Source organism: Cucurbita pepo, chromosome LG01 (genome assembly GCF_002806865.2).
Source record: "Cucurbita pepo subsp. pepo cultivar mu-cu-16 chromosome LG01, ASM280686v2, whole genome shotgun sequence".
NCBI classification, from domain to species: domain Eukaryota; kingdom Viridiplantae; phylum Streptophyta; class Magnoliopsida; order Cucurbitales; family Cucurbitaceae; genus Cucurbita; species Cucurbita pepo.
The window spans coordinates 18,945,849-18,963,479 of NC_036638.1; the positions used below are offsets into that span (position 1 = coordinate 18,945,849).

Below are 17,631 nucleotides of genomic sequence, written 5' to 3' on the forward strand. Positions count from 1 at the left end.
ATCAATGGTTAAGACACCGATACTATCGGTAGTTCAAAATTATTTGATAATGATTATAACCTAAGTTGTTGTCGTCTAGTGTTTCTTTAACGGTCTTGTTTTTCAAAGATCGGAAGGAGGATATTTAATGCACAAAAGCCAAGCTTCCAAATCTTACGTTTTTATTACTATTTTATGTGTTTTCAAGATTCGATCGAAAAACTCTACTCGAGCGAGTAAATCCTCCCCGTGAACATCCAACTAGAATTAAGCATTTCATATTCCCGAGATCCTCCCTTTTATGATGAGACCATGTGAGTCTCATTTGAAGGAGGAACATTTGAAGGATAAATTAGAGACAACCAGTAAGAAGAAAGTCGACAAGCCTCACACATGTCCTTGACCCGAGGTTGAAGTCAACTTGAGCTAAAAAGTCAACTAAAGATGTGATGTCCCACATTGGTTGGGAGGAGAATAGACCACCATTTATAAGGGTGTGAAAACCTTCCCCTAGCAGACGCGTTTTAAAGCGTTGAGGGGAAGCCCGAAAGGGAAAGCCTAAAGGGAATAATATCCGCTAGCGGTGGATATGGGTCGTTACAAATGGTATCAGAGCCGGACACCAGACGATATGCCAACCTTCTCGCTGTTCTCCGAAGGGGCGTAGACATGAAGTGGTGTGCCAGTAAGGACACTGGGCTCTAAAGGGGGTGGATTTGGGGGCGATCCCACGTCGATTGGAGGAAGGAAACACGGACCGGGCTTCGCCAGGCCCAAACACGGCCCATTTCTGGATATTGAAAATTGCGAATACTCGCTATGGCGAAGCTGGCTCTGTTTTCGCTCCAATTCTGCTCGAATCCCAGATGAAAATCAAGAGATTATTATCAGTTCCCATATTTTCTGTGCTATCGTTGATAGGTTTTGTGTATTACATTACGGTGTTCATTTTCATCGAGGATTGGATTGGTTTGTTCACCTCTCCCGGTTTGATTAGCTCTTTGATTTTCACTTACTTGGCTTCGCTCTGCCTTTTTTCTTTGGCCGTTTGTGTTCTCACCGACGCAGGTCCTGTTCCATCTTCCTATTTGCCTGATGTTGAAGAAAATGCCGGCTCGGATCACGATGCCAAGATTTCCGTAAGTTAGTACGAATTTGATTCGTTTGTTTTCTCTCATTCTATGATGTGAATTCGAGGTTTCTATTTAAACCTCAGCTTTGTGTTTCTTTGTCTATTTATGAACTTATAGAATTTGCTTCTTTGAACGTTTTGGATTGATTATCTCTGTATATGGATGTCTTGACAATTACACGCATTGAAGGTTTTGAGCCTTAGTTAATATAAATGTGGTTTCAAGTGGAGAATAACAAATTTAGTTGAATTATGGAGTTCAATTGGATGAATTGATGATCACTTTGTTCAACTACACGTACTGCGGTACATGGCTATCGAGCCTTAATTGATATTAGTGTAGTTTCAAGTGATGGAACTATGGAGTTCTATTGGATGAATTGATGACCACTTTGTTCAGGAAAGAATTCTTATCGGCTGATGTATTTGTTAATGGATATCATGAATAAAATGAATAGGTTTTCTTTGTTATTTTCATTCTATTCTTATTTGAAGGCTACAGATAAGATACTATAGAATTATATGATTTATTGATATATTCAAAGTGGAACAGGACAGCCGCCAAAATCCCAACCAAGGTATCTTTGTCCTGATTATAATTTGTTTTGTCTTATATTGGTCTCAAAGAAGGTTCAACTAGGCCTCTATTTGTATAGCTCCTCAATACGTCAATTTCTTGAAGGATATTTGATGGTAATATGTAATTTCATTTACAGTCTTATCGTTCAAGCCGAAGAGATTGCACACTACTTTATGACTCGATATATGGTATCATAAGACCTAAGTCACAATCTTGAGCTAGTTTAATAAGTGCATGCATTAGAGGGTGACATTATTCGAAGGTTTCAAGGGATGAAATGGTGATTGGACAGTAATTTAATGGAAGAGAAACCACATGGGATTAGCCTATCTTAATTGTGAACTTTTAATCCTACATTTATCAAGTACCCTTGAATACGTTAGGACAATGAGGAAATACGTTGCCTTATCGACAAAAGTCTATATAGTTTTGAAGCTCAGTGACACTGAAAATGAGGAAATACGTTACCTTGTCCATTGCTATCGGTTTGTCAGCAACATATTGTCGATAGACCTTCAATCCGGTCTGATCATAACCCGTACCCATATCCCCTCTTTCTTCGTATCGAGGGTACTATTCCGTCGAGAAAATCTGAACCTAGAATCCGGTGGCACCTTTATGACATGGAGCCACAAACAATCTTTCACCATGTTTAGTATTTAACGTGCAACAGGCAAATAAGACATCAATGCAATTGTGAACTCCGTATTGTGTTCGAGTCATTGATACAAATTCATGACTTAATGACAGGCTTTACAGGTAAGGCATTGTGAAAAATGTAGCACCTACAAGCCTCCAAGGACCCATCATTGTCGAGTCTGCAGAAAGTGTGTTCTGAGGATGGTAGGTTTTGTTGTATCTAAAGCATAACAATTGAACTCTTGCTCTTAGTTGCAGACATGGTTAAACTGAGTGCCTGTGGTTTATTCCTCTGTTTGACATGGGCTTAAACTGGATGCAGGATCATCATTGTTTGTGGATAAATAACTGTGTTGGTTATTGGAACTACAAGTCCTTTTTCGTCCTTGTCTCGTACGGGACTTTGGCAAGCTTATATTCCACTGTATGCCCTTTTCAGTTTAGTTCATTTCATTTAACAAGAAATCTTATTTTTTTTTTTTTGCTTATAACTTGGGCTTTGGTTGCTTAGTTCATCATTATGAGATGTGCATTTCAGAAGAACTGGAATTTTGAGGGAATGCTTTCTGTAAATATTTTCTATGTAAGTTGTTTGTTTATGTAACCCACATCTGTTTTCGTTCATCTTATTTCGTTGAAATGCCTTTGCTGTTACGACTATCTGGATCTGCCTGAGAGTCAATAACGGGCTATGGTCGAGAGAATTGGTTCAAGTTATGGGCGCTAGTCGAGATATGTGCAAGCTAGGCCTTAAAAATAGAAAAATTCTGACCGACATAGTTGATCATTAAAGTATCGTTGCTGGCCAGAGATTTACTTAACTTTTATGTTTTAGGTTATTTGTGCAGTGATGATGATCTCCTTGAGCTCAACGCTCGGAACTCTTCTGGGCTGGCATATCTACCTCATCGTTCGAAATATGACGACTATAGAGGTATGATATCAATTCCTACAGTTGGATACTTGGACTTATAAGCATGAGTTTCTTCCCCCCTCCGACCATTGAGTTAGAATCGTGTTTCTTCTATCAGTATTACGAAGGAATACGTGCAGCATGGTTGGCTAGAAAGTCTGGACAGAGCTATCAGCACCCGTTCGACGTCGGTGCTTATAAAAACATGACCTTGGTTGGTGTCTTCTACTTATCCTTTTTTTACTGCATATGTGTCTGTCTGCACAAACATTTTCCCCTGTGTTAACATTCTGATGTTGGGTATTACAAGTTTTTCTCGTCACATCTTATAATAGATATCTCGTCGCATCGAATAAAATATAAGATGTGACAAATAAGACTTTGTAATAACCCAAAATTCGAAGTTTTCTTGTCACATCTTGTAAATAATATTGAATGTATGATCTACTCATATGGTAACTCATCTGGGTTCTGAATGAAACACCCAAGACACAACTCATTTAGGGTGTTGATATTGTTATCAGATCTTAGGTCCAAACATTCTGAAATGGGCATGGCCTACTTCAGCCAGCCATCTAAAAGATGGACTCAGTTTCCCGACTTTGCGCGATAGTTCGTGAACAGGTTCGGCCGAGCCGAGCTGATCCGATCCGCCTTCTGTTTCAGTGTTGTTCTGAATTTGTTTGAAGAATACTCCAATGCCAAGCAACACTGCAGTTTCTCTTCACTTCACTCATCTGGCTAGAAAGGCATAAAAAGGAAGAAACAAGGTAAACTTTGCATACACTTGCAATTCTGTATTTAAAGAAGAAATTTGATGTAGAGCTCTGTTCTCAAATATACCATTTTCAAGCTTTGTGAATTTCGAACTGATGTAAATTCGTCGTATTTTCATTTTTTTTATCGATATTCTTTATACTCTAATCTCTCAAATAACTTTGAACGGGAGGATATTCTAGTCTCTCGTGTTTACCTTTATTCTATTTTGGTCTTATTCTTTCAAAACTCCGATTTTCATCCTTAATTTTTGATCATTTTCAAACTTATCTATAATATTTAGATATATAGTTTTGCTATATTATAATACTGAAAGGAGTTACGTTTTATTCGTACTATATTTGTTCTGGTACCACGCAAGAAAACAGTTAACTTTCGGGACATGACAACTAAACAAGTAACATTAAAGTTTGTGGTCGGGTTTCGGATGAACTTAATTTGGAGTCATAAATAAAAAATAAATTTTAAATTTGGTAAGTTCGAGGGATGAAAAAGAAAACAGTTTTAAATTTGGTAAGTTTGAGAGGATGGAAAAAGAAAACAAAAATAAAATGGGAATACAACAATATTTTTACTTATTTTTTAATAGAAAATATATAAAAATTATAATATATATATATATATATATAAATAATTGAAAGTAGAAATGGTAGTTTTCTTTGATAATTATTTAATTTTTTTAGAATTGAATGTATTTTCTCACCATTTTCATTACACTTTTCATATTAAAATTCTTAGAATTTTTTTAAAAATAATAATTATTTATTTTAGTTTTTGAAACTCAACTATTTTAAAAATATTTGTAAATTACAAAAAAAAAAAAAAAAAAAAAAGNAAACATTATATTCATCATATTTAGTTTCTTTTTAAAAAATCTATTTAATTTTTAGAAATTATGCTTATTTTCTAATTAATTATGAAATGAAATTGAAACATTAAATTAGGATAAACTTATCCAAAAAGGAAATAAGTACAAATAATCCCGTCATGAGCTAAATTAAAATGTTTGAAATTATAAAGAATATTCATGAGAAAAACAGAAATAAAGGGGAGTCCACAGAAGGAGAAGAACCACGGATCGACAGAGTTCACGATTCGCTCTCCCCAGGTTTGACATTTCTCCCTCTCTTTTTTGCTTTTCACAAAACTTCATTATCAGATTTGATTCTTTCAATGCCGTTTCTTGTCTTGAACTTTCTGTAGGGCTCGTGATCTGTGTGAAATCGAACGTGATTTTGCTTCTGTTTTTTGTTTTTTCATTTTTAGTTACGTGAACTTCGGATTGACGTTCGAATTTCAATTCAATTTCTATTTACCGTAGCCTATAAGTATAATTTCTCGGCAGCCAAACAGTGTTCGAATACTTCAGATTTTTCAGACACGATTAGAATTATAATTTTGAATTGATGTCAATTTGTAGCTTCTCGTTTTACCGTCATTTTTAGGCGGATTTCGTGGATTCTACTTGAAAAAATTGATTAAATAATGAATTGATCGACGTTTTTGGCGCCTTAATTCTGATGTTTTCACTGATTATTTATTTGTTTGTTATTCGCGATTCAAGCTACTGGAAAAGGATTGGCATGTGTTTAATTATATCTGAAACGTTGTTTCTCTATATTTTCTCTCTGCTTTGGATCTGTACTTTGTGGTCTACTTGATTGAGACTGATTATTTCTCAGTTGAAGGAACGAATTGCAACAAGGAGGAATTTGAATTTTGATAAGAAAATGAAGAACTCCGTGTCGGATCGAAGTTTTTACATCGAAAGTTCTGACGACGAAGATCTAGAAAAGGAACTCGACAATGGCGAAGACGATGGAAACGAATCGGATTCTTCCGGCTTATCGATGAATAATCAGAATCATAAACAATCAAGTTCTTACAATACCGCCGCTTGGCCTAAAAGTTACAGGTTCAGATTCTCTCCGTTTCACCTCTTTCGTTCCTCATTCTGCAGATTTTATCCTTCCATTTCATCTGCTTCAAATCTCCTTTCCCTAATAGTTAGATTAGAATCACTGGTGATTTACTCGAAAATTGAAATCACGAAAGTAAAATTTTCAGCGGGAATTTTGTTTTTCTAGAAAAAAATGATGAAAATGGCGGAAAACTGGTAACGAAGAAAAGTCTTTGCCAAACTTTCTATATTTTAAAAATATTCACTTCCAAATATTTTAATAATCCTTTTAAACTTTTTAAAATATCTTTAAAAAAAATATACTCATATATTTTAAATATGTATTAATAATACTAACATTAAAATCGTCTATGTTCATAAATTATCTCTTATAGCTCTTAAATTATAAGAATATTAATAATAAAATCTTTTTGAACCTTTTTTTAGTTATTAATGTTAGCATTAATATACCAACAATATAAATATTTTTTAATTTTTTTAAAAAGTTCAAACACATTTTTTAATATTTTTAATAAAGTTTTTTAAGTAACTTTTAAAATTAAAAATATTTTTTTGTAATAAAATTTAACAATTTTTTTTTTTAGTTTAAAAATATTATTTAAAAATTTAAAGATATATTATTTTTTTTAGATAAAATACAGGTGTTTTTTTTAATTAAATTTTAATAATTTATTTATTATTTATTATTAGTATGGGAAATAAAGGAAGTCTTTAAGCTTTATTTGGAAATAATCATAATTTTTATTAACAACAAGCTTTTGGTGTTTGTCCTGATTATTCTGGAGAGTTATCCCACTCACGAGTCCACCTAATAAAGTAGGGCCTCTTGGACATTCTAAACGTGGATAATTTGTAAACATAAGTACAATTTTTATTATTTATAAAATAAGGGGGAAAAATCAAATAAATATAAATTAATATTTATTATTTATAAATTAAACCATATTTTGAAAAAAAAAAAAAAATTAATTAAAGGATTCAAACTGCCTTTGATTTTTTTTTTTTTTTTTTTTTTTTTTTTTTTTTTTTTTTTTTTTTTTTTTTTTTTTTTTTTTTTTTTTNAAAAATGGATAGAGTTCAATGAATAGCTTTACAACGAACTCTAAAGCTTTTGAGTTGTAGTTTTGGCTGTTTTCTAACCCTTTGTTGAACAAGCATTCATTTCAACCTTGTTTCAACCACATCCTTAATGAACGTTTGTAGTATGCATATATGGGAAAATTTTCTAATATTTCCTCTCTGTATTTAATTATAAGTAATTATTTGATGTTTGTAAGCCTTGTCTTCTTTTCAAAGTACTCCGGCAATTAATTAATTGAAGTACTATTCATGCTACAAAACAGTATTTATGTATGAATGTTTTCTTAATAATAATTTAGAAATCAAATTATAATGTTGCAGGAAATCTATTGATATGCTTGGAAGTGTACCTTCTCCATCGTTGACTAGATTTGGAAGCTCGTTTCTTTCTTCCTCATTGACAAGGAGATTCACTCCTGAAGCATTCTCTACTTCCATAATAAAACCACTGCTATCCACAGTAGTAGACCAGCCACAAAAGCATGCCTCTTATTCCCATCTCGGCCCTCCTTCCCGGCGCTCTTCCTTATCCATGAGGAGGGATGAGAAAGACAACCTTGCCATTGACTCTCATGGCCTCCCCATTTCTCGCCATAGCTCTTTTGGCCAAGCTGTCGCCAATGGTAACTAAAATTTGATTTGAGATATAAAATTAGTTGTAGAATATATTTTATATAGCTCTAATCAGTTAAATTATTTTCGGTTAGAATATACTTTATGGAGTTAATTGATAACTTGTATTCCGTGAACAAGATAGTATTAGGAATAATGGATCTCTATATTGGTATGATATTGTCCACGCATAAGTCATGGCTTTGCTTTGGACTTTCCCAAAAGACCTCGCACCAATGGACTTCCTTCCAACAATCCTCAACCATCCTCAACAATTTTCTCATTGAACAAAGTACACCATAGAATATGACTCTTATACTATGCTAGGAATAATGAATCTCCACAGTAGTATGATATTAACTTGGTAGCTTGTAAGTTGACATTCAATTCACTTCTGTTACTGATTGTTAGCAGGTCTAGTAAATGTTTGTGTTATTGTTATCGTGAAAGTGATTGAAGTTGAAATGCAGGCATGAATGCGCTATGTGGGGTGGGATTACTGTCGACTCCATTCGCTATGAAGGAAGGAGGATGGTTGGGGATATCCATTTTGTTGATATTCGCTGTGCTTTCTTTCTACACTGGTATCCTCCTGCGTGCTTGTTTGGATAGTAAGCCAGGCATCGAAACTTACCCTGACATTGGCCAGGCTGCTTTTGGTGCCCTTGGTCGTGTCCTCATCTCGGTAAAACTGCCTTTCCATTCTATTTAACTTTCTAAGAAATACAACATTTTTTAACCCAAAAAAACAAAGATTTAATAAATTAAAGTTAGATTTAATTTTTTTTTATGTTTTCGTTTCTTCTTTATATTAAGATCTTTTTTTAAAAAAATTACAATAAATATTATATTATGAGGTAGCTGATTGTTTAAGATATGGTTTTGGTTGGTTGTGGATGCAGATAGTATTGTACGTGGAATTATACGTAAGTACTCCTTCTCGGGCTTTTAATTTTTAATTTTTTAATGTTTTAATTTTTTAATTTTTTTAATTTTTTAAATTATTGTCATACCTAACACACATAGCAAGTGGCAACTCTCTGGTCCACCAGCGCTCTTAATGACTTACAATCAACTCGTTTAGGTTGATTAGCTAAGCCAATGTCAATTAATATTTTTTTTTTTGAAAAATAAGAGTTAATATGCTTCTTTGTATTTCTTACCCTTATTTGTCTGTGGGCTTCAATTTAGAAAATGAAATTTTAACACGTACATAAAAATGAAATTTTAACACGGACATAAAAAGGAAGATTCATTCAAAGTTTTGTTTAACATATTTAGAATCATGTACCTTTCTTTAGTGTTATAGGTATGTTATATGTGGAGATGTCTATTTTATCTACTGGATCTGCTTTGAATGTGAAGGAAATTAGCATAAGGAAGGGGTGGAGAACATTTTTTCCTCTAAATTGAGGGCTCCATCTTATTTAATATATATATTTTTTTCTAACACATATATTATATATATATTAAAAAATAAATAAATTAATTTTAAAATTATAATGATATACTTTTTTAATTGTTAAAGTCCATTTTTATCAATAACATTAATAGAATATTATATAGGAAAATATTGGATTATTAAGATCTTTTTCATAATTTTTTTTAAAAAACATTATATTAAAAAATGAAAACTTTAATATAATTATTTTTTGAAAAGAATAATAAACGGAGAAAAATGAATGATGTGAGAATGCTATCAATATATAATATAAATAAATTATATTTGGGTTTGGTTCTTATTATATTACACGAGAAAAGCTAACGCTTACTCCTCTCGTTCATTTTTTCTAAGAAATGGAAAGTTTATTCATGATATCTAAGGAAATCTGCATTATCCAGGCTAATATTATTGTATGGTGCTTGTGATGCTAATGCAACGATATTTCATTTTCGTAATGATGTTGAAACAAAAAATTAGGCTTATTGTTGACGAAGTGACCTAACTAGATATGCTCGTCTTGCAGGCTTCTTGTATTGAGTACGTGATTCTGGAGAGCGACAATCTGTCTACCTTGTTTCCCAGTGCACACGTTACTTTTGGAGGATTCGAGTTAAATGCGCACCTTTTATTCGCTATAGCGACTGCCCTTGCTGTTCTTCCCACCGTTTGGCTTCGGGATCTCAGTATTTTAAGTTATATCTCTGGTAAGCAGAATGGTATGATATTGTCCACTTTGAGCATAACCTCTCGTGACTTTATTTTGGGCGGTCCCAAAAGACCCATACCAATGAAAATGTATTCCTTACCTATAATATAAATTCATGATTGACTCAACCATTGTGATTTTTACTATAAAATGCCCCTATTTTGCAGCTGGTGGAGTTGTTGCATCAATCGTGGTGGTTGTATGCTTGTTTTGGGTTGGGGTGGTAGATAACGTCGGCTTCCATGGCACGGTGACTCCTCTGAACCTCTCAACTCTCCCTGTTGCTCTGGGTCTTTACGGTTTCTGCTACTCAGGACATGCTGTATTTCCCAACATCTATAGTTCAATGGGTAAACAAAGCCAATTCCCAGCAGTTCTTTTGACATGGTAATTTTATATCTCCATCCATTTTCACAAACAATTAGGCATCATTCTTAAGGACCTCTGAAGTATTAATCGTTTAAGCCTTGTTATAGTGCTGGAGAAAACTCCATGTGTCATACACGTCTTCATTAATCTGTGTTGAGGATTGTTGGGCGTGGAAGATCATGAGTTTATAACTGAGGAATACTATCTCAATTGGTACGAGGCATTTTGGGGAAGCCGAAAAGCCATGAGAGCTTATGCTCAAAGTGGACAATATCATACTAGTGTGGAGATCTGTGATTCCTAACATGGTATCAAAGTCATGCCCTTAACTTAGTCATGTCTATAGAATCCTAAGTGTCGAACAAAAAAGTTGTGAGCCTCGAAAGTGTAGTACAAAATGACTCAAGTGTTGAACAAATGGTGTACTTTATTTGAGGGCTCTAGAACAAGGAGTCGAGTCTCAATTAAGGGAAAGCTGTTCGATGGCTCCATAGGCCTCACAGGAGGCTCTATGGTGTACGGAATACATCTCCATTAGTATGAGGCCTCTATTGGTCACCCTCTTGAAGGGAGGGTTGATAGAACCCACCAACCATAAAGAAAAACAATCATCCATGTTAACAATAACACCATTTACTTTCTTTATGAATGCAGTTTTGGCATTTGTACTTTGATGTATGCTTGTGTTGCTATTATGGGATACTTAATGTTTGGAGAATCAACATTATCCCAATACACACTAAACCTGCCCGGGGATTTGGTTGCCTCAAAGATTGCTGTCTGGACTACGGTAAGCTGGTAAATTTCTACTGTCACTACTCTGTTCAAACCAATTTCTCACGTTTCTTATTTGTTCTTTGGCAGGTAATAAACCCATTTACCAAATATCCTTTCAGAGTCTAATATATACTTGTTGCTCACTGTACTTAAATTTTCGTTTGTCCTGTTTTTGCTTCACCCTAAGTTCTGCAACCATATTTGAACCATAAGTTTAATATTTCTCCTTAATTACTCCCACGTATGCATTAACAATATCTCCAGTAGCAATGAGTCTGGAGGAGTTCATACCACCAAACCACCCCAAGTCTCATATTTATTCCATCCTTATTAGAACAGCTCTTGTAATATCTACCTTACTGGTCGGCCTGTCTATCCCCTTTTTTGGTATGTACATTTCTTGTTCCATGCCAATTTCTGATGAAGAAAATGCCCTTTTGGCCTTGGAGACATGATTAAAATTTTTTGCATGCAGGTCTTGTGATGTCTTTGATTGGGTCACTGCTGACCATGCTAGTGGTAAGTTTGCTAATCTTTGAGAATGGTTGGGAGTGGGAGGTTGTCCCACATTGGCTAATTTAGGGAATGATCCCGAATTTATAAGTAAGGAATACATCTCCATTGGTATGAGGTCTTTTGGGGAAGTCCAAAACAAAGCCACGAGAGCTTATGCTCAAAGTGGACAATATCATACCATTGTGGAGAATCGTTAGGCTGAAACTAACTCATTAAATTTGTATTGCAGACTTTGATACTCCCTTGTGCCTGTTACCTCAGAATTTTGAAGGAGAAAGTACCATTTTTGCAGGTAAAAAACGTCCTGTTCATTGTGTTTTCTTTTATTTGCATACTAGAACTTGCGTACTTAGAAGACTCTCCCTTTTGTTTTTCTTGTTCTTTTACAGAGAGCACTTTGTTTCATAGTTATAGCAATAGGAGCTGTTGCATCAGCATTTGGATCATATTCATCTCTAAGGAAAATCATTGAGAAATTGAATGGCTGAAGTTTTGGCCTTCCCAACCACCATGACTCGGTGGTTGAGCAGCATAGATTCTGATAGGTTTTGTGTAACGTTTATGTTGTGCATTAAATTATAGGGGAACTCTAGATTTCTCGTTTCCCTATGAACATAGATGAGCTTGTTCATTTATGCCTGTTTTCCCTCTTGCTTGTCAATGTCTTTGTTTCTTAAAGTTTGACATCATTCAGATTCATTTTGTTATGGTAATGAGATTTGCTTTCCAACCTGTTTGAAGTGACTGTATAAGTCGTTCTAAATGGAACTTTTCGAAACCTTTAATATCAATTAAGATGTTTGAGTACATTTTCCTCTGAGTGTAAAGGCTAACTTACATAAGCTTTTAAAGTGTTGTCATTGGATTAATGTAACGGTCTAAGTTCACTGCTAGCCGATATTGTCCTCTTTGGACTTGTTCGCCACCACTAGCAGATATTGTCCTCTTTGAACTTTCCCTCAAGGTTTTTAAAATGTGTATATTAGGGAGAGGTTTCTACAACTTGATCGGATGTTTCGTTCTCCTCCACAATTGAAGTGGGATCTCACAATCCACCCCCTTTGGGGTCTGTTCTCCTCCCCAATTGAGAGGTTTCCACACCCTTATAAAGAATGCTTCGTTCTCCACCCTAACCGATATGGGATCTCACAATCCACCCCCTTCGGGGTCAGCAGTTCTCGCTGGCACTCGTTCCCTTCTCCAATCGAAGTGGGACCCCCCAATCCACCCCCTTCGGGACCCATCGTCCTTATTGGCACACCACCTCGTGTCCACCCCCCTATGGGGCTCAGCCTCCTCGCTGGCACATCGCCTAGTGTCTAGCTCTGATATCATTTGTAACGACTCAAGCTCACTGCTAGCAGATATTGTTCTCTTTGAGCTTTCCCTTTCAAGTTTCTCCTCAAAGTTTCTAAAACGTGTATGCTAGAGAGAGGTTTCCACACCCTTATAAAGAATGCTTCGTTCTTCTCCTCCCCAACCGACGTAGGATCTCATAATTAAGGTTCTAAGAACTAGTTTTTGGCATTACAAAGATGACAGGAGAAGAAGAAAAAGAAAAGGTATTTCAACTCCTCTCCTCTTCTTTCCTATTGATGAACAATCATCTGTTAGAGCTAATTCCATAAAACTAAATGAAAATAATTCTGGTTTCCAGTATATATATAACTTACACACTCGCTCAGTTTTGGACACTGAAAAGAGTAAATTTCTGCACAAACAAAAACTACTGTAATTGATCCAGTATCATTCCTCTCAACCTTGTTCAACAAGTTCTCACAACTTTGGGTCTCCAAGCTAGGCCAATCAAACAACCATTCTCTCCAATAAATGAATTCATAATCCGTTTTCTCAAAGGTTCACTTTTTGATCCTTCAGAATCATTGTTAGAACTCAAGCTCTTTACTGGAAGCAGAGGGCTCTCAGGATAGTCCCCTTCCACAATCCGAGTTACCATCTCCAAGACCTCGCTCATTTTCGGGCGTACCGCAGCCTTTCGAACCAAACAACGGTTCGCTACAGCTGCTAGTTTATGAGCAGCTTTAAGAGAATACTTGCCTTCAAGTTTTGGGTCCATTATCAGCTCAAACTTCTTTATGTCAGATAGGTGTGGTCTGACCCATTCCAAGAGCTTTTGCTCGCCTTTAGGACGGTTTCGATCTAGGGGACGCCTACCAGTAATCAGTTCATAAAGGAAAACTCCGTAGCTCCATACGTCGATTTTTGCTGTGAGTCGTCCTGTTTGAAGGTATTCAGGAGCTGCATATCCTATTGTTCCTACAATCTATACATGGATTGTTTATTACTGATTTGAAATATATAGAAAAACAAACGTGCAGTCATTTTGGCTTTCCTAAAACTGGTTAGATTTTAGATAAGTTGCATACGAACCGCTGTAGAGACATGGCTCAGTCCATCAGAAGGCCCCAGCCTGGCCAATCCAAAATCAGACAACTTAGCATTCCAGTGGTCATCCAAAAGAATGTTTGAAGCCTTGAAATCCCTAAATATTATCTGCTTAAAGATTTATGACAATTAGGCTACCATATATGTAAAGAAGCATAGACAATACAATACAGCTAGTTCACTAGTTTTGGCTGAAGAGAAAATTAACCGTCCATGCCCACCGTCAGTAGATCTTGTTTTCCCTTTTGGGTTTTCCCTCAAGGTTTTAAAACGTGTCTGCAAAGGAGAAGTTTCCACACCCTTATAAGAAATGTTTCGTTTCCCTCTCCAACCGATGTGGGATCTCACAATCCACTTCCTTTGGGGACCAACGTCCTCACTAACACACTGCCCGGTGTCTAGCTCTGATGTCATTTGTAACAGTTCAAGGCCATCGCTAACAGATATTGTCCTCTTTGGGTTTCCCCTCAAGGTTTTAAAACGCATCTGTTAAGGAAAGGTTTTCACACCTTATAAGGAATGCTTCGTTCCCCTCTCTTACCAATGTGGGATCTCACAATCCACCTATCCCCAGTGGGGACCAGCGTCCTCGCTGGCACACTGCCCGGTGTCTGGCTCTGAGATCATTTGTAACAGCCCAAGCCCACCGCTAGCAAATATTCTCCTTTTTTGGCTTTCCCTTATTCCCTTTAAGGTTTTAAAACGCGTCTGATAGGGAGAGGTTTCCACACCCTTATAAGGAATGCTTCGTTCCCCTCTCTAACCGACGTGGGATCTCACAATAAGATTCTTGCAAAATTATATGGTACCTGGAAATCCATTCCTTCATGTAGATACGCCAAGCCACGAGCAGCATCCTGTGCTATTTTCATTCTTATTGCCCATGGAAGAGAACCATTAAACCTGCTTGATAAATGATCTTGCACGCTCCTGTTAGGCATATATTCGTATACGAGTAGTCGCTGGATCCCTCGTTCATCATCCTCGGCACAGTAGCCTAGTAATTTGACGAGATTTGGATGTTCGACAACGCCCAAAAAGTTCACTTCTGTCACCCATTCCTTGTGACCCTAGTGGATAGGATAGAAACTGAAATCAGAAATGCAATACTAATAAGAAAGTTCATGTCCAAACTAGCTTATCATTAACTTTTTGGCTTTCGGAAGGGCGATTAATTTAGCCTACAAAAGCATTCTCAACACTTTAGATAGTTGATATTTTACACCACCAGCCAAACAAAAACTGTGAAATTATAAGTCCATGCAATGCAACCTTGTAGGGGACATCCCTCTTGTAACTATACTCTGTTTTGTTATTCAATCCACTTCTAGGAAGAGCTTTTTGTTCCTTTTTATACAAATGTCTCAAAGTAAGGCTAAATGTAAATGCATTTAACCAAAGTTCGCTACAATAGTGGGAATAATTGGATATACATGTAATAGCCCAAGCTCACCGCTAGCAAATATTGTCCGTTTTGGCCCTTTACGTATCGCCATCAGCCTCAGGGTTTAAAAATGCGTCTGCTAGGGAGAGGTTTTTACACCCTTATAAAGAATTCTTCGTTCCCCTCTCCAACCGATGTGGGATCTCACAATCCATCCCCCTTCGGGGCCTAGCGTCCTCAATAGCACACCGCCTAGTGTCCACCCCCTTCGGGGCTCTTAAGGAAAATGCAAGAAGTTCTATGCTTAGAAATGTGAGATCTCACATCCCACATCGATTGGAGAGGAGAATGAGTGCTAACGAGGACGCTGGACCCCGAATAGAGGTGGATTGTGAGATCCCACATCGGTTGGAAAGGGGAACGAAGCATTCTTTATAAGGGTGTGGAAACCTCTCCCTAGCATACGCATTATAAAACCGTGAAGCTACGACGATACGTAACGGGCCGAAACGGACAATATATGCTAGCAGTGGACTTGGGCCGTTACAAGAAAGAATTCTCGAATTCTTTAATATTAGACTTCAACTTTTGACACTTAGATGGAGATGGAATAATATTCCCCCAGCTTTGTGCAGTTCTTAATTTTTATAGGTGTCTAATGGGGATCTTTTCAGTCATCTCTTTTGGCTTTCACAAAAATATCTTAATACAGCCATATATGGAACATTCTCAGCTAACCCAACATGATGCAAATAAGTACATATCTAAGTAAAAACTTGGGGAAGGTGGGAGATTAGAGTAAGAGAACTTGCCTGCAATCCTCTTCTACTTAATTGCTTAACAGCAATGTCTATTCTTTTACGTGGATCATCCGAGTTACGGATAGCGCCTCGATATACACTACCGAATCCTCCTTCTCCGATCATGAGCGAGCGGCTGAAGTTCTTCGTGGCTGCTTTCAAATCTGAGAATGTGAACTCCCTAAGATTACTATGTCTTTGAGACAAAGCTGCAAATGATATAGCAGAGGATGCTGCACTGAATTCTGAGACATTCTGAGAATTTACTTCCGAGTCAAACATCTTAAGATCTTGATTCATCGACGTCGAATTCGAGTTACACGAGAGAATCGAATTCGATTTCCTAGATTTCCTTAGCTCAACAATGTTTCTCTTGTTGTTGAATACATGAAAACACTTCATAGTCCCTTCCAAAAGCTGATTCCCTCACTGCACAAAGACAAAACCACACAATGTTGATACTCAAACTCCAGCTGATCAAGTATATTTTGGCTATAATACAAGACCCACCTAGGTGATCCAATGAATAAAGGTAGCTCTAGAGATAACAGGCTGATTTTCCCCAAGAACTCACATCAACCGGAAGGTTTGGCGCCTGAATGTCGGCTCTTCCCAACCCTTAACTGGTCCTGATTCAAGAGGAAAAACCAAAGAAACTTGAAGAGCCTTAGCTATTGAAGAAACCCAGAAAGTGCCTTTCTCAACAGTTTCCACCAATCACAAATCCATCCAAAAGGGATTGATCAAGGGGAATTCAAAAAAACCCAGATTCAAAATAACCCATATCAAGGAGGATCAGAATTTGAACCCAAAATCCAAGAAACTCAACCAATTTTCTAAGAAAAAGTTAAGAACATCAAGAAATCTGCATAGCTTTTCACAGAAAACAAGGAAGATCAGGGAGAAGAAAGAGAAATTCACCTCTCATATACGTCCAAACTTGAGCCAAAACTTGAAAAATGAGGAGCTTAAAGAACAAGACAGGATAACATAGAAGGACAAGGGCAGGCCCCCATGATCTAGGGGAAGTCAATACAAGGCAGCTAGAATTCAGGTGACCAACCAAAGAACCCATTTCAAAGAAGCCCCCAAAGGATTAAAATATGGATAGAAAATCGAAGGGATTGAAACAGTAAACGCCCAGCTACAAAGATTATTAAAAACAAGAACAAATTGACAAGCGAATGGCGGTTTTGTGTGTGAAAAGGGATTTGATTGAACCTTCTTTTTCCCCTTTTAGGGATACGTGAGGGATCCTACAAACAAAAGGTCTACGAAAGGGAATAATGGATATCGCCACATGGAATGAGAATGAATCCCTAGGGCCCCATGTTTATTAAATATTTTATATAAATTAAATTAAATTATTAAATTATTAAATTATTAAATTATTACGTATCTGTTCCTGTCTTCGAAGCAGTCATTATCTGCCGAAATGGATATTCTTGTAGCTTTCAAATTAAAAACAAAACAAAACAAAAAACACAATAATCTTAGTATGAGCTTTTCCTTAATATCATCAAAAGATGGAAAATTTTTAATTTGTATTAATTTCTACTCTAAATATTTTACTTTAAACTTAGATCAAATCAATGT

General features: G+C 36.3%; 3 protein-coding genes across 5 annotated transcripts; 2 read left to right on the top strand and 1 right to left on the bottom strand.

Moving 5' to 3' along the window:
* The first annotated feature begins 823 nt into the window (after positions 1 to 823).
* On the top strand, positions 824 to 4,146 carry LOC111800221 (probable protein S-acyltransferase 15). Its single transcript, XM_023683820.1, has 7 exons — positions 824 to 1,118; positions 2,442 to 2,534; positions 2,653 to 2,754; positions 2,842 to 2,913; positions 3,166 to 3,264; positions 3,362 to 3,457; positions 3,768 to 4,146. Exons 1-7 carry the CDS (start codon positions 846 to 848, stop codon positions 3,861 to 3,863), a joined length of 831 nt encoding a protein of 276 aa, XP_023539588.1. The 5' UTR covers positions 824 to 845; the 3' UTR covers positions 3,864 to 4,146.
* An 879-nt stretch (positions 4,147 to 5,025) lies between these two features.
* Positions 5,026 to 12,175, top strand: LOC111800228 (amino acid transporter AVT1C-like). The gene is made up of 13 exons (XM_023683832.1): positions 5,026 to 5,128; positions 5,703 to 5,935; positions 7,343 to 7,644; positions 8,104 to 8,318; positions 8,536 to 8,559; positions 9,601 to 9,781; positions 9,951 to 10,170; positions 10,807 to 10,942; positions 11,017 to 11,036; positions 11,171 to 11,316; positions 11,405 to 11,448; positions 11,675 to 11,737; positions 11,835 to 12,175. The coding sequence occupies exons 1-13, from the start codon at positions 5,048 to 5,050 to the stop codon at positions 11,931 to 11,933; spliced, it is 1,764 nt and encodes a 587-aa protein (XP_023539600.1). The 5' UTR covers positions 5,026 to 5,047; the 3' UTR covers positions 11,934 to 12,175.
* Positions 12,176 to 13,070: 895 nt separating this feature from the next.
* On the bottom strand, positions 13,071 to 17,260 carry LOC111800239 (probable serine/threonine-protein kinase PBL19). Of its 3 annotated transcripts, XM_023683851.1 has the most exons (6): positions 16,957 to 17,260; positions 16,546 to 16,664; positions 16,048 to 16,464; positions 14,661 to 14,921; positions 13,837 to 13,959; positions 13,071 to 13,729 (listed from the first exon to the last, which is right to left on the bottom strand). In XM_023683851.1, the coding sequence occupies exons 3-6, from the start codon at positions 16,435 to 16,437 to the stop codon at positions 13,211 to 13,213; spliced, it is 1,293 nt and encodes a 430-aa protein (XP_023539619.1). In that variant the 5' UTR covers positions 16,438 to 16,464; positions 16,546 to 16,664; positions 16,957 to 17,260; the 3' UTR covers positions 13,071 to 13,210. The 3 variants fall into 3 exon arrangements, with proteins under 3 accessions (XP_023539619.1, XP_023539628.1, XP_023539612.1); XM_023683860.1 differs by lacking the exon at positions 16,546 to 16,664; XM_023683844.1 differs by having other exon boundaries at positions 16,546 to 17,260.
* Between the last annotated feature and the right edge of the window lie 371 nt (positions 17,261 to 17,631).